The 16331-nt window shown below is 43.5% G+C and overlaps 1 protein-coding gene across 1 annotated transcript in view; it reads left to right on the top strand.

Annotated features, from left to right (window-relative positions):
* The window catches only part of Parp1 (poly(ADP-ribose) polymerase 1), a 45102-nt gene extending 29759 nt beyond the window's left edge, over positions 1–15343 (top strand). The window contains exons 14-23 of the mRNA XM_005326543.5: positions 2182–2310; positions 5913–5996; positions 7644–7766; positions 8309–8437; positions 10753–10851; positions 11347–11499; positions 12491–12618; positions 13350–13411; positions 13998–14112; positions 14481–15343. Of these exons, the coding sequence (XP_005326600.1) occupies positions 2182–2310; positions 5913–5996; positions 7644–7766; positions 8309–8437; positions 10753–10851; positions 11347–11499; positions 12491–12618; positions 13350–13411; positions 13998–14112; positions 14481–14562 (1104 nt within the window). The 3' untranslated portion in view covers positions 14563–15343. The remainder of the gene's footprint in view (positions 1–2181; positions 2311–5912; positions 5997–7643; positions 7767–8308; positions 8438–10752; positions 10852–11346; positions 11500–12490; positions 12619–13349; positions 13412–13997; positions 14113–14480) is intronic.
* The last annotated feature ends 988 nt before the right edge of the window (positions 15344–16331 follow it).

Genomic DNA, 16331 nt, shown 5'->3' with positions numbered 1-16331 from the left:
TTCCTAATAGCTATATTATGTAGTTTGAGAATATTCCTATGTATGTTATTTGATAGCATTTAGTTTTCTTTTGGTTGATACTTTTGTGTTCCTTCAAGGGATATGGAGAACAAAGTGTTAACCTTTTTAAAATAAGACTGTATTCACAACTATAGTCCTAACAACTCAGGAGGCTGAGGCAAGAGGATCACAAGTTCAAGGCTAGCCTCAGCAACTTAGACCTTGTCTCAAAATAAGAAAACTGGAGATGTAGTTCAGTGAATTCAATCCCAGTACCCCACCCCTCACTCCACTCCCCAAAAAGAATCTATTACTCTTAATGTGGGAAATACACATTCATTTTATAAAAGGAAGGAGATTTGTAGATGAGTACAGATTTTAATTCCAAATCTTTTGAGACTTGGGATGTCAAGGGCAATTTTTTTCTTCATAGGGGATGTCATGAGCTCTCACACTAAAGTAGAATTACCTTTTTATTATATAGTATTAGGTGGAGACCTTAAATTGGAGGCACAGAGGCTTGGTCTGACTTAGTAGTGCCCCCTACTAAATTAAATACTTGTTTTAGAAATTTTTGAGAAATAAATACAAAGATACAAAAAATAGAAACCACCCAGAATTAGCCACAGTTAAAGTCATGGTGTATATATCAGTCTAATGTCTTTAAAATTGGATTCCTCCCTTACATGTTATGTTGCAACCATCTGCCTTCTGCCCTAAGGTTCTGGGAGCATTTCCTCATGCCTTCAAAGTTTTTTGTAGTCACCGTTAAAAAATCAAAAGGAAAACAGTAAAATTAATCTTAGTAATTAACTTAACCCAGTATATGCAAAATTTTCTCCTTTTAACATATGATTGAAAACCATTAATCAAATTATTAATGAGAAAATTTTTTCTATATTAAGTCTGAAATTAGTTGTTTATTTTACACTCACAGGACTTAGTTTGGAGAGACCACAATTTAAAACCTTAGTAACTGTATATAACTATATTTCTGAGTAGCTACCATATTAAATTAAACTGTATTGATCTAGAGCATTAGTTGCTAGACCACATAAAATTTCATCCTGTGAGTGGGCCAAAAATCATAATTGATCAAAATAGTTCCCTCACTCCTATTTAGATTACATCTAGGCATTTGCTATATTTACTGCCAATACACATAAATATTTGTGCGCTTCTGTAATTCATTAGAAGTGGAGTTCATAGGTCAGAAGGAATGTGCACTTGATAAAGCTTTTTGGGGGGGCGGGGGGTGCTGGGGATTGAACTCATGGCCTTGCTCATGTGAGGCAAGCACTCTACCAAGTGAGCTATATCCCCAGCCCCTTGATAAGGCTTTTTAACACATTGATAGTTTGCCTTTCCAGTGAGTTTACATTTAAGACTCAGTATTATAGCATGGAGACAACCTCCACTATGAGAGTAACAACAGCAGCCTTGAGCATTGACAGGACTTGGTTAAGCCAGGCAGGTTACAGGTTCAAAACCCAAGACCAGTTACCTTCCACCAAACAAATGCCAAACACTGTTAGTGGTTAGGTACTATAGTGTGATATTGACCTAATCTTCAGGAAGCAGGGATAAAGTCACGTGTAGTGTGTTGAGGCAGTATGATTCCAGAGAGCAAGGCTGGGGGGTGGAAAACCAAAGTAGAGGGAGAGGGAAGGTGAATGCTAGCATGTGCTTTTACACTGACAAGCTGGCTGGCAGGATATGATACTGGGTGCTAGATCTATTGGGACTTCAGAGAAGTCTGTATAAACTTGTGCTTGCAACAGCTCTTGGGAGAGGAGTTTGCCCATAAGTCCTATGTCCCATCTAGGTCCAAGGTTCACCTTCACAACTGCTCAGCACTTCCATGTTGGGCCTTAGAGGGCACTTGAGATTACCATACAGGGTGCTAGCAAGCCCAAGAAGAATCAGCCCATGCAGATTCTTCCGTGGTGGCTGGAATAAGGATCTGGAGCAGCCAGGAGAACATGAGAGTGCATAGGAATTATGTGCCCATGTGCAGAGCCACATGTACTCCTGACCTGTCGCCCAGAAAAAAGTAGCTCTTAGCTGTTTTTTGCTTATGCCACTCCATCCTGTGTCCTAATTGCCATGTCCCCCAATAGCAATACCACCTTGCCTGTGCTGTCAGTTTGGTTCTCTTATTGATTTTCTTTCTACTTTAAGGATGAAGAAGCGGTGAAGAAGCTGACAGTAAACCCTGGCACCAAGTCTAAGCTCCCCAAACCAGTGCAGGAACTCATTAGGATGATCTTTGATGTGGAAAGTATGAAGAAAGCCATGGTGGAGTATGAGGTTGGTGCCTTTGATGATTTGTGAGCATTTGCTAAGAGTGATGATTAAGTATTGAGCTAAAGACAAACTCTTTGGTAGTTCTTGTTTTCTCTTGTGTGCTTCTCAAAAATAGAAAGCACAGGACGGCAGCTTCTTGTACCTGCCCTTCCTCAGAGAGTGTGAATATGGAATCCTGAAGCCAAAGATCATTTGATTGTTTTGAAACATGTAGTATGTTGTAGAGAACTGTCCCCACGTCCCCAATCCCCTTTGTACTTTTTCCCCTCCTAGGTGCCGTGATAGCATGGGTAGGTCTAATCTTTGGGGGCCCAAGTAAACTGGCCAACTAGACTTGTCGTGAAAAGTCTGAAACACTCTGCTTGAAGAAAAAGCGAACTGTTAGTTTTCTATCACTCTGACAAAATACCTGAGAAAATCAACTTATGAGGGAGAAAATGGTTATTTTGGCCCATTGTTTCAGAGATTTCAGTCCATGGTAGCTTGGCCCTGTCACTTCAGGCATCTGTTAGCATAGTACCTCGTGACAGAAGCACATAGGGGATGAAGCATGTCACCTCACGGTAGCCAGGGAGCAGAATAGATACGAAGGGGCCAAGATTGCCAGGCCCCCCTCAAGGGCACACCTCCAGTGACCTCACTTCCTTCCACTAGGCCCCCACCTACTAAAGGTTCTACCACCTTCAGTAACACCGAAGGCTAGCAACCAAGCCTTCAGCATGTGAGCCTTTTGGGGACATTTAAAATCCAAACCATAGCACTGTCAGAAGGCACAGAGAGCCTCTGACTCTTGCTTCCTCTGATAGGACACATACTAGCTATTTTTAACAAAGGGATGGAATGGTGGTTGGTTGAGTCCAGCACTGTAGGTGGAGGCCAAGCACTTCATGTGCATTCTGCACCTCGCCTCCACTCTTGCCCAGGAAACAAGTGCAGAAGGGCTTCTCATTTCTTGTTGCTGCCTGTCTAGCAAACATAGCCTCTCCCTTCCCCAGCCACTGAGCCCAGAGGCTTCAGGGTGCTCTAGAAAACAACAGCTTCCTGTGTCCTGGGCTCCTAGGAACCCAATGCAGAGGGTAAGATTCTTGGATTAATCGGCCATTCTGTTCCTTCTCCAAGAGGCTGCTCACTCACCCTCATGTTCTATGACTTCCCATGTTCTTCAACCCCATAGACATCAGGACCAACCCAGCATCTCCCTAGCAGGAGCTCCACGTAGCAGGACTGCTCTGCCCCCACTGCTGTTACAGAGCAGCGTTGAATTACATCCTCTGATGAGTTTGGAAAAGGCCAGGGCCCATTTTCACAGAAACATAACCTGACTTCTGTCTGCAAGAATGACTAGTTTAAACAACTTACACCATACCAAGATGTAGGTGCATGCAAGAGAAGAGAGGAGTTGCTGGGGTAAGGGGAGAAGAAAAGGATTAATGTCTCATTCATGTTCTGAGGTCCGGGCATCATTTCTAGCCTTTTGTACTCCGGTTTGTCTGTGATTCATAGATGTTCTCAACTATCCTCAGACCCAACTCTTCCTGTGAAATGATGTTTTTATGTTGATTTTTTTTACTTAGCTGGTTAATTAAATAGCAGGAAGAGAAAGGCCAGGGCTCTGCTGCTGAGACACCAGAAGGCAGCCTGTGGGGAGTGTGAGGAAAGCAGGTGCCTACCTTGAAACTGAGTGAAGGAGCCCACATGGGATTGAGGTCAATAAGCAGACATGGTGACCCTGGGGAGGGGGAGGGCAGGGGTTGTGGCTCAGCAGTAGAGTGCTTGCCTAGCACGTGTGAGGCGCTGGGTTTGATCCTTAGCACCACATAAAAATAAATAAATAAAATAAAGGCATGTGATCATCTACAACCAAAAAGTTTTTTAAAGGGGTAGTGGGGAGGGGAATCCAGACTGCAGCTCTAGGAGCCACTTCTGGCTGCAGCTATGGCTCTAGGGTTCTAGCATTGATTAAAGTATGTGTTCTTTTTCAAAAACAAAAACCTTCTACCACTTGAAAATTCTTGTCTTTTGTTTCTGGTCTGGAGCCCAGGGTCTGTAGGCATTGCTCCCACTTCTCCCTAAACTGGGCTGCTATGAATCTGGCACTCCCAGCTATATGTCCAGTGCTACGCCTGAGTTTCTTTTCCAGAATGGGGGAGGGAGTTGTATTTTTTGAGTTCTTTCATCCTGCTGGCCTGTGTGTACATTTTGAGGGGTTTAAAATTAGGGCAACTAGGTGTTTTTTGTTTTATATAAACACCAGAATTATACGCTTGGGGACTATTTGCTTCTCCTGGACGTCTGCTCTTGCTCTGGTCACCCTGTACTTAATGGAAACATCTCTTTTAAGAATTCTTTCTTTAGAACTGCTTTTAAAGTCAATTGATAATCCACACTAAAGTCACTCTGCTTTTCTGTTGTACCATGTTCTTCTTCCCCAGACTTGGCTCAACTATTTAACTGTTGCCTAAAATCAGATCTTCCCCCTCAGGGTAGAAGGTATATGTATTTCCTGTGCAGAGAAACATGCATGCCAGGGCTTGTGGCTGTTAAATTAGAAGCTATTGTCACTGGCCCCTGATTGCTGCCTAGTGAGCTGAGTATCTTTAACATCCTCTTATTTAATTTTATCACCATAGCAATCACATTTCTAAAATTCTTGTTCAGCTCCGTCTTGTTCCAGGGTACTCCAAGAGGTGCTGGAAGACCAAAGATGGTTAAGGCACATTCTCAACTCCCAGGAACTCTGCCTTCTTGTCAATGTCTATTGGGAAAGGCCAGGTGACAAATGCCTTAGGATATAGAGTGTGGGGACCACTGATAGCTAGATGTCTCAACCTGGGGACCAAGTAACACAATCAGGGTCTCTCACAGGATGGAGTTGAGTCTGTCTTTCAAGGAAGGTGGCCCCATTTTATAAACAGGGAACCAAGGTTGGCTGAAAGCAGCTGCCTTCCTAGCTAATGTGATTGATCAATCAGGCCTTCTGCCTGCAAGTCCCATGCTTTTCTGCTTTAGCATGCAGCCTGCCTGCCTTAAGGGTCACTCCCACTATAGTACAAGCAGTGGCAATAGTGTTGAAACCAGTGTCTAACCTTTTGGAGTGACTGATTTGAATGAGGCAGCATTGATTAAAGTATGTGTTCTTTTTCAAAAACAAAAACCTTCTACCTCTTGAAGATTCTTGTCTTTTGTTTCTGGTCAGGAGCCCAGGGTCTGCTGCCTTGGCTCTGGGATCCTGGGAAAGTGGCCTGAGGTGGGGAATCATGACCAATGGGCCCTAATTCTCACTTTGAAATTGGATTGGGGATTATGCCATACTCTTCTAGAAGTGATTAGGCTTTTTGAGAATAAGGATGGGGCACTGGCTTATCCCAGCCATGAATGAAGTGAGCAGAAATCTTCTTCCAGACAAACCCCAGCTTCCAAGGTGGGGAGGGGCTGTGTCCTCTGTTGAGTTGGGTACTGGGTCTCCCCAGGAAAGCCAGGCAGGCCTCTGGCTGCCTCCATTGGGGGCCCAAGAGGCCTACAGCAGGTAGATGATTGGTCCAGCCCTTCTGTCATCACACTACAGTATGCTCAGCTTTCAAAGGGCACTCACCCTGTCTCCTCAGATTGACCTTCAGAAGATGCCCTTGGGGAAGCTGAGCAAAAGGCAGATCCAGGCTGCATACTCCATCCTCAGTGAAGTCCAGCAGGTGAGCAGGGGGCTGCCTGGGTATATCATTTTCCATTCTAGTTTTAACAAAACTGAAGTACCAAACCATAATTCATGAGGATGTGGATTTTTTTCAATTCAGGATCTCTATTAAAGTGCCTGTCACTGGCCAAAATTATCATAAAACAGCACTTTTCAGATATGTAATAAGCTTCCTATAAACTTGACCCAGATTTTCGTCCTCCTGTCTCTTAAAAACACTGATTTTATTTTGTGTATCTGTAAGAGTTAGGCTGTTTGTTTTGCAGTTACTAGGAAGTCTTCAAATAGAAGACATTTTCTTTCATTTATGCTTATTCAGCATTTATTTATTATGTACCAAGGTTCTCTGGTCCTCAGAACCTTCAGGCTACATTCTAGAGGATTTGGAATATTCTTCTTATATTTGGGAATAGAGTACACTGTGAAGAAACAGAAGTACCCAGAAAGGGTACTGCCTGGCTACTGGAGAAAAGGCCCTGAAACAAAGCAGTTAAATCAGTTACAGCCCAACATAGTGGGACATTCCTGTAATCTCAGCTTCTCAACAGGCTGAGGCAGGAGGATCACAAGTTCAAGGCTAGCCTTAGCAACTTAGTGAGATCCTGTCTCAAGAAAGAAAAAAGGGCTGGGGATGGCTTAGTGATTAAGAATTAACTGGGTTCATTCCCTAGTGCGTGCCCCCCCTAATTATCCACTAGCTGATAATACTCAAGGCTTTTCTTAGTGCAATCTTTCCCTATTCCAGAAGCACTGGATGTGAGGGCTGGAATAGCTTCCTTTCCCATCATACAGAGCAAGCCTCCGGCACATAGAATTTTGCAGCCTGGAAAAGTGAACACCAGAATGAGAAGTAGATCTGCAGGGTACTAGCTTGTTACCCCATGACCATTCTGTGATCACATAGACTGTTTGCCAAATATGCAGTAACCCAGTGGTCCAGCTTTTCATGCATTTATTTAGCATTCTCTGCATATGGGCACTAAATGACATTATGTCAATAGGGATTACTTAGCTTCTCTGTGCCTGGCCACCTGGACCTTCAAGAACAATAAACAAATTTCCCACTTCAAAGGTGGGGTCAGTGGATAAAAGGACTTGACTGAATTTTATAACAGTGGGAGGGGCTGGGGTGGCTCAGTGGTAGAGTACTCAACTAGCATGCATATGGCCCTGGGTTCAATCCTCACCACCACATAAAAACAAAATAATGTGGCCACCTAAAACTAAAGATACATAAATAAATAAACATTTTTTAAAAAATGGGAAACCCCCAACTTGAAAAATCTTCCAACAAAGTTAAAGAAATTTTTACAGCAGTAGCTATGATCCCACTTGTCTAAATTTTACAATTGATATAATAGCATAGTTCTTTGTGAAAAATGAATTGTCCCATGAGAAGCCCATTGTGTTGGGCTGTCCTGTTAGAAAGTAGGAGATCCTACCCCTACTTAGTGCTGTCATCCCAGTAGAAACATGGTCTTCTGATCATTTCCCCACACGTACTGGCTCAATGGCTCATGCTTAGAGCAGACTACCTATAGACTTGGCTGAAACACTCATCCTCTAAAGGAGAAAGTCTAGCCAAATGCTGGAACTTGGAGCTACTGCCTCTCAGTCTTACATTTTTTTCCTCCCTCTTTTCCAGGCGGTGTCCCAGGGTAGCAGCGACTCCCAGATCCTGGATCTCTCAAATCGCTTCTACACTCTGATCCCCCATGACTTTGGAATGAAGAAGCCCCCGCTCCTGAACAATGCAGATAGTGTGCAGGTAGTGCTGAGGCTTGGGAGGAATACCAGGCTACTGGGCTAAGCCTTGCTCCTTTGCAGCTACCCAGTCCCTCATGGTCTGTGGGGGCAGAACCACCTCCATTACCTCATTTTGAAATGAAGTTTCTACCCATATTGGTGGAAACAGAGCCACAGGGGATAAATGATTGTTTTTCTTGCCTTTGCTCTACCAAGTCAATTTGGGAGGAGCCACTGGGCAAGGAGATCTTTACTTGCTCAGAAGAAGCCTATGAGAGTTCCTGACTGAGTTATACATCTTTAGTGTAAGTTCCCACCTACCATCAGTGGGCAAATGGAAAGGCAGTTTTTACTGCCATTTAACAACTCCTCCAGGCAGTGAAGCCTCATTGGTACTCCAGGAAATGCTGTGAGTGACGATAATAGGCTAACCCTGATGAGCAGGGAGATCTTCCCTCCCACTGTGTTGGACAATGTCTGCACTCCATTTGTGTGCCAAAGGTGTAGAGAATCTGACTACCTCAACTTGGCTCTTAACTCTGCGTCGGTCTTTTGTTCCCCCAGGCCAAGGTAGAAATGCTGGACAACCTCCTGGACATTGAGGTGGCCTACAGTTTGCTTAGAGGTGGATCTGATGACAGTAGCAAGGACCCCATTGATGTTAACTATGAGAAGCTCAAAACTGACATTAAGGTAAGAGGGCCTGCCCTTCCTCAAACATCTTAAGCACTTATCCCAAGAGTAGTGGTTCTAAACTTGAATATGCACCAGAATCTCCTTAAGAGCTCATTGAAACACAGATTGCTATAAGTGTGCTTTTCTAATAAATTCTCAGATGTCACTGGAGGTCCTTTGAGACCATCTGGACATTTAACCTATAGACAGGCACCTAGTTTGCAAGGCAGACTTCCAAGCTAGCACCTTAGCTAGTGTGGAGACTCATTTTTGAGAACTCTTGTCAAAAAATTCTCTCTTCTCTCTTTTCTTCTCTTCTTCCTCTCCTCTCCCCCACTCCCCTCTCCCTTCTCTACCTCTCTTCGCCTCCTTCTCCCTCTCCCTTTCCTTTCTGTTGCCCTTCCCTCCCTTTGTATCTCCCTTCCTCTCTTTCAAAGCAAACCAGAGGGTGGCATAAACCTTGTAATTTTAGGTTCCCACTTAGAAGTGAAATGCCCAATGACAAATATAAGGAAAATATGTGCCTGAGCTTTCTTTTTCTCTGAGGCCAAAATAGCCCAGATTTGGCACACACGTTATCCTGAACGTAAGTGCGTTGGACACTCATACAGAAATCGCCCTGCCTGGGCCAACCAGAGGAAGAATCTGTGCCTTATCTCCTAACTTGTCCTGAGTTTGGCTTTGTTGCCTGTGCGCCTTGATTTCCTCAGCCGCTGCTTCCCTGTTTGTGGCATGGCAGGGGCTCAAGCGCACTATAGTGTTGAGCCAGAGCCAATTTTCCTTGCTTAGGACAAAGCACAGGTCTAGGGTCCAAGCAGGGTTAGACACCAAATGTCCCTTCTTTTCCCTTCTTTATATTTATTTATTTTTATTATTATTTTTTAATGTTTTATTTTATTTTTATTTTAATATTTATTTTTTAGTTTTTGGCGGACACAACATCTTTGTTTGTATGTGGTGCTGTGGACCGATCATGCCGCACACATGCCAGGCAAGCGCGCTACCACTTGAGCCACATCCTCAGCCCCTTCTTTTCCCTTCTTGATGGGAAAGCTGTGGGTTCTTAGTGAAAGGATTCTTATTATTTCTGTTTATAAGTTTTAAGGTTTTAGTTAAGAGACAGCAGGGAGGGGCTGGGGATGTGACTCAAGCGGTAGCACGCTCGCCTGGCATGCGTGCGGCCTGGGTTCGATCCTCAACACCACATACAAAACAAAGATGTTGTGTCCGCCGATTAAAGAATAAATATTAAAAAAAAAAAAAGAGACAGCAGGGAGCCAGGTAGAGTGGCACACGCCTATAATCCCAGTGACTCTCCACAGACTGAGGCAAAAGGATCACAAGTTTGAGGCCAGCCTGGGTAGCTTAATGAGACCTTGTCTTTAAAAATAAGACATAAATAAAAGAGTGATGTGGCACAGGCCTGTAATTCTAGCAACTTAGGACGCAGAGACAAGGGATCATAAGTTCAAGGCTGTCTCAGCAACTTAGCAAGACTCTATCTCAAATTTTAAAAAATAAAAATAAAAAGGAATAGGAATGTAACTCAGTGGTAAAGTGCCCCAGGTTCATTGCCCAGTATCTAAAAAAAAACATGCTGTGCGCCGTGGCACATACCTGTAATCCCAGTGGCTTGGGAGGCTGAGACAGGAGGATCATGAGTTCAAAGCCAGCCTAAGCAAAAACAAGGCGCTAAGCAACACAGTGAGACTCTGTCTCTAAATAAAATACAAAATAGGGCTGGGGATGTGGCTCAGTGTTCAAGTGCCCCTGAGTTCAGTCCCTGGTACCAAAAAAAAAAAAATTGAGAAAGATCAGAATTTCTATATTTTCCAAACTTTAAATAAGAGTATAGAAACATAAGACACACATAGCCTCCTTCATGATAGATTCAGATTTGTTTAGTGTAGATTACATTATTAAGCATGTGCTCTGAGCCAGACATAATATGGGTGGCTGTGAAGATTAACGACTGAGCATTTGTCCTGAAAACCCCAAGAGTTGATCAGACTTTTAATTTCAAGGCATCATCTTTATCAGTGAGCTAGACTGCTTTTTCCTGGGAGTTGGTTCATAATTCTGGGTTCCCTCGCTTTACTGATATTGAGCTCCATATTTCTAGCTTTACTGATACCAAAATTCACAGGATTTTAAGGGAATCCTGGAAATCCTATCTGTCCAGCTAAATGAAGAGCTGGCACTGTGGGCCCAAGGCCTGTGAATTGCTTTGACCCACAGGCAGTTGGTCCTAAGGTCTGTTGAGCTTGTATATTAATATCTTCCTGCTTTCCTCTGGTCTCCCATGCTCTAATCCCAAAATGCCTATCTTGTAGGTAGTTGACAAAGACTCTGAAGAAGCAGAGATCATCAGGAAGTATGTTAAGAACACCCACGCAACCACACACAACGCCTATGATCTGGAAGTTGTGGATGTAAGAACCCTTCTCCCCACCCCCTTATGTCCTGCCAGCTTCCCTGCCCTCTCCTCTGACCTGGGCCTAGGTAGAAAAGATCAGTCTCCTTGACTTTAAATTATCAGAGGAATTGATTCATTTGTCTGTTGAACAGAAAAACTAGTAGTCTTATAGTTGGGTGGCTTTTTATTCTGTTTTAAAAAGGACATTTCCATTTCCCAGACCTGATTTTAGAATCAGAAAGTGTGATTGATTATCAGAGGTTCAAGATAAAGTCCTACAGTGTCTGTCTACTTCATTATAGTGCTAATTTTCATAGTTAGTCCTTACTGAGTGGGATCTTGATGACTTGTGTCACTCTGAGCCTGGTGGAAAACATCTTCCTTATTGCAACAGACCTTTTAATTTCTAGCTATAGAGACAGGTGATCAGCGCTCCATATCCAGCCAGAACTTTCACTTAACCAGATTAACAACTACTTTTATTTCTCCCCTTTGTTGAATACCCACCCAGATCTTTAAGATAGCGCGTGAAGGGGAGAGCCAACGCTACAAACCCTTTAAGCAGCTTCACAATCGAAGGTTGCTGTGGCACGGGTCCAGGACCACCAACTTTGCTGGGATCCTCTCCCAGGGTCTGCGGATAGCCCCGCCTGAAGCACCTGTGGTATGTGCCTGGCCTGGGGAGGTGTGGGGAGCATAGGGTAAATGACACCTGTTCCCACAAAGAGCTTGCAGGTACTTGGGTTAGAGTGGGTGTGTCCCCTGTGAACAAGGGGCCTTATTTAAAGATGTGGTGTTGGCTTGGCTGTGACTGCTCAGGTGGACTTTTTTTTTTTTTCTCCAGCCTCACAGCTATAGCCCCAGTAGTGCCTTCACCTTTATCCTCCAGGTCCCAGCCCTGTCACAGGTGCAGCTGCACGGGCAACAACTGTAGTTTTTGAAACAAAAGCAGTAAACTGTCCAGGCCAGGGATGCTATGAATGCTAATTGGGTGTGTTGACAAGCAAAGAATGGGCTTTGACCACAGGCCAATCTGAGTCCGGATCTGCTCCTACCACTTCCCAGCTAGCAGCTTCCATGAACTTGTCTTTTTATCATCAATAAAGTGGATAATAACTGAGTAAATCCTTACCCAGACACAAGGGATCTGGATTATTAGAATGGACCGTCTGGACAGGACCTTGGAGATGGCCTTCCAGGCCTCATTTTACCATTGTAAAAAGTGAGGCGTGAGGAAGTGTAATGACTCGTTAGTATTGTGTAGTCTGATCAGGCCAGTGACCCAAACACTAAACCCTGTGTTTCACTTATATAGAAGGGAATAGAAATAATAGCCAGTATTCTTGGGTGTGTACATGTGCCTGGCACTAATCTAAGCTAAAATTTATGATTGCATTTAATCTTTACATTAGCTTCATGGGATTATTTTCCCCAGTGAAGGAAAGAGAAAAGTGGAATCCGAAAAATTAAATAACTTCTTGCAGCCCCTCAGCATCCAGCAGCTTGTGGATCCGACAGCCCGGGTAGTCTCTGGGCTCCAGCTTATTAAAAGTGATGGATCACAGCCCTTAGCTGGGTGCCAAGCTAAAGTCAAAACTCAGTAACTAGCCTAACTTCCCATTAGGTTTTCAGCTGTCCCTTTTCCTTTCTTGCAGACAGGGTACATGTTTGGCAAAGGGATCTATTTTGCTGACATGGTCTCAAAGAGTGCTAACTACTGCCACACATCTCAGGGAGACCCGATAGGATTAATCCTGTTGGGAGAAGTTGCCCTTGGAAACATGTAAGTAGACCTGGCTTTGAGGCCAGAAACACTTAATGGGAACAGATAGAGTAGACTGAGGAAAAGAGAATCTCTTTGGCTGGGGGGTGACCAGGAAAATTCTCTACCAGTTATGACTCTTCGCTTAAAAGAATCAGAAACCAATTCAAAGCAAGGGAACAAGGGAGATACAGAGATGCCTCAGAAAATTCAAGGACAGGAATAACTAGGCCTCAGGAACCAGCAGTATCTGTTCTCCCTGTGGACTGGGAAGCAGAGGTTAAATCACAAAAAGGTGATCACCCCATAACTCCCTTCTGCCTCTCACTTATTTAGATTTTCTGAGATCAGCAAGGATGGAACTGGAGTCTTAATCTCAGTTCCGAATTCTCCACAGAGAAAATCTGATAAGTCTAGCTTGGTTTAGGCATCCGCCGTGATCCTATCAGCTGTAACCCAAAAAGGGAGGTCCAGGGATTGTTAGCTCAGATAAAACCTCCAGAGCTGCTGGCCACAGCTCCAAACAGGACCTTCCTTGAAAGTGGCTTCCTAGTAGTGATCATTAAACAATGAGGTTCAGGAAGAGTTACACCTGCAAGTTCTGGAGCAGTGCCAGAAACTTGGGAGGGAGTTCCAAGAGGTGCTGGGTTCTCTGGGTCTTTAGCTCATCTAACATTGTTCTGCTAATTAATCTATTGGTTTTGAGAACCAGTGTCTTGAGGGATCTTCTGAGACTATCCTGTCTTGATTAGGTATGAACTGAAGCATGCTTCTCATATCAGCAAGTTACCCAAGGGCAAGCACAGTGTCAAAGGTAATGTGTTGCCAGAGCTGCTGCTACATCTGGGGACCCTAGGTTGGCAGGATAGGCGGTGCTTCCTCCAAAAGCTAGTGTTCTTGGGTTTGGGTATTAAACATCCATTCATTTCAAATTAAAAAGAAATTTCCCTCTCTGTGGGTACAGCTAGTATCATAAGTGCCATAGGTCATTCTCAGTGTGAGCACCAGTAATCAGGGGCATTCACTGGCTTAACCTAACTCTTCTAGCTATAGCAGGCAAGAAGGGGGCCTCAGGTGACAGTGGCACCTGCAGCATCTTAGATTGCTGGAGTTGGTAGCATATGATGATTCAGGACTCTGAATCAGGTGTAAGCGACTGCTGTGCATTTCTGTTCATCAGTGTCACCCCTTAGGGGTCAGCTGTCAGTCTTCTCACACAGAACCAGTTATGATTGATACTGTAATAGGATCACCAATTTATAGACTTCTGACAAAGCATGAGGTATGGAATTTGTGTGCTTAAAATGAGAACCTGTACCCAGCCTAAAGTAGCTCTCATACCCCCTGGACATTTTTACATCCATTCTCAATTCCTATCACTTGCACCTTCTGTTTTTCAGGTTTGGGCAAAACTACCCCTGACCCTTCGGCCAGTATCACTCTGGAGGGTGTAGAGGTTCCACTCGGGACCGGGATCTCATCAGGAGTTAACGACACCTGCCTACTATATAATGAGTATCCTTTCGTGAGTGTGCTATGTATGAGCACAGAGGAATGCTTTGGAGTCATAACATGGCTTACATATGCACAGATCACCCAGGGCAGACTGTGATTAGATGTCCTATAGTGGGTCTTATGGTGACTATGGCCCCTACATAGTCTCCCTGTATGGAGTGAAAAGTCTGACTCTGGTTGGCTCACAGGGCACAAGCCTTTCCCCATTTCCAGAGGATTGGCTTTTTGTCTGCCTAGGAGGCCCTCAACTCAGTCCCACAGAGAAGCCCCAAGGATGACTTGCTCATAGCACTGAGCATCCTATCTTCCTTGAGAAGAGGCAGGACACAAACTCAGCACTGTTAGCTCCTTGACATACTTCCCTCCAGGTACATTGTCTATGATATTGCTCAGGTAAATCTGAAGTATCTGCTGAAACTGAAATTCAACTTTAAGACATCCCTGTGGTAAATTGGGAGGTGTGAGTTGCACCCTGGTAACTCTGGTATGAATTCACCAAGAGTGCTCATGCACCAACACACCCAGCAGAAACCTCAACTAAGTTGCCAATGGATGTTACCTTTACTAAATCTCCTTAGAAAAGTGTTTTTATATGAACAAGTTAAAAGGTTTTTCCCAACTTTTCAAATCCCTTGTTTTATGTTGCATTGGGGGTTGGGAGATTTTATCCAGCCAGGAACAGCCCTGATAGATACATCTAACAGTAGAAGGAAAGTTGGGGAGAGGTTTTTGTTTTGTTTTGTTTGCTTAGACTAGTCCTGTGGAAAAAACCAAGCCACGTTACAGCATCTGCCTTACTGGTTTCCCAGGGGATGGAAACAATGTGTTTCCACCCTTATTTTTTCTAAGTGTTCATCTTTAGTTTTAATTTTGACAAAATGTGAAGCATTTATTTTGAGCTAAAAATAAAAACTAATTTCATACTACTTAGATTTTCTTTTTTATCTTGTACTTGTTATTCTCATTTTAAGTTTGTGTTATTTGGATTTTTGTTGATGGATGTGGGGAGACCCAAAGGAGGAACTTTAGTTTCTGTTAGAAACAAAAAGAAATTTTTCTAGAAATACTTGAACATGGAATATCTCAGAATATGTAGTAAATAAAAGTTTCATTTGGAATTTTTGACTTCCCTATCAGCAATTTTGTCTTCCAAATTAAAATCATCTATAATCACCAATATAGCTACTCAAGGGCTAATAGTCATTCTTGATTAAAGTGCAAATGGCTTCTATACTCTTGTGTCTGGTCTCATTCTGACTACGGATATGGTTAATCTTCACAGTAAAGGGTCTGCAGAGACTATGGGATGTTTCTACCTCTGTCTCTGAAATCTCAGAATACCAGGCATCTCCCAATTGGGAATACCCCACCTGAGTGGCAGAAAATCAAACACAAAGCTTAGGAAAATCTCATTTTTCTTTAATTGATCGGGTACATTTCGGTGAGAAAGCTCGTGTTATTCTGGCCTCTGAAAGACTTATTATATGAAACCTCCTTGCCTCATAGAATTGTCTTTTGTTTAAGAATGATACTTATGGGCTGGGGATGTGGCTCAAGCGGTAGCGCGCTCGCCTGGCATGCGTGCGGCCCGGGTTCAATCCTCAGCACCACATACCAACAAAGATGTTGTGTCTGCCGAGAACTTAAAAATAAATATTAAAAATTCTCTCTCTCTCTCTCCTCTCTCTCTCTTTTAAAAAAAAAAAAAAAAAAAAAAACGCCAGTCCTGAAGTGGTGGAGGGGCTGTTTATTCTCAAACCTCCATTTAAAAAAAAAAAAAAAAAAAGAATGATACTTATGTTTGCATTTGTGCTCTCTGAAAGTCAGGCTACGTCTTAAATGTCACTTCTGACCTTTTACAGAAGGTGAATGGGAGGTGCAGGCAGAAGGTGAATAATAGGCAAGAGAAAGCAGCCACCAATAGCAGAGCACTGCAGAGAGCTCACCCTGGAGAGCTCACTGCAGAGCTCCAGGAATTAGATTCTAGGAACCCTTCTCTAGCAGAGCAGGGGAGAGAAGCTAAGTGAGCTGCTGTCTCAGTATGACCACTGGGAATTGGGGTGAGGGAAACCAAGGACAGAATTCATTCAGGACAGGAAAAAAGATAACCACTGAAGTTTTCTCTGAGTTGATCTGGTGATTAAACAGGTGTCATTTATGACCTATAGCTGTGTCCTGCAGGGGCCAGGATTGTAACTTCATGCAGTTAAACTTTGAGA

Source organism: Ictidomys tridecemlineatus, chromosome 10, assembly GCF_052094955.1.
Source record: "Ictidomys tridecemlineatus isolate mIctTri1 chromosome 10, mIctTri1.hap1, whole genome shotgun sequence".
Classification (NCBI taxonomy): domain Eukaryota; kingdom Metazoa; phylum Chordata; class Mammalia; order Rodentia; family Sciuridae; genus Ictidomys; species Ictidomys tridecemlineatus.
This window is presented reverse-complemented; position numbering and strand designations above follow the sequence as displayed.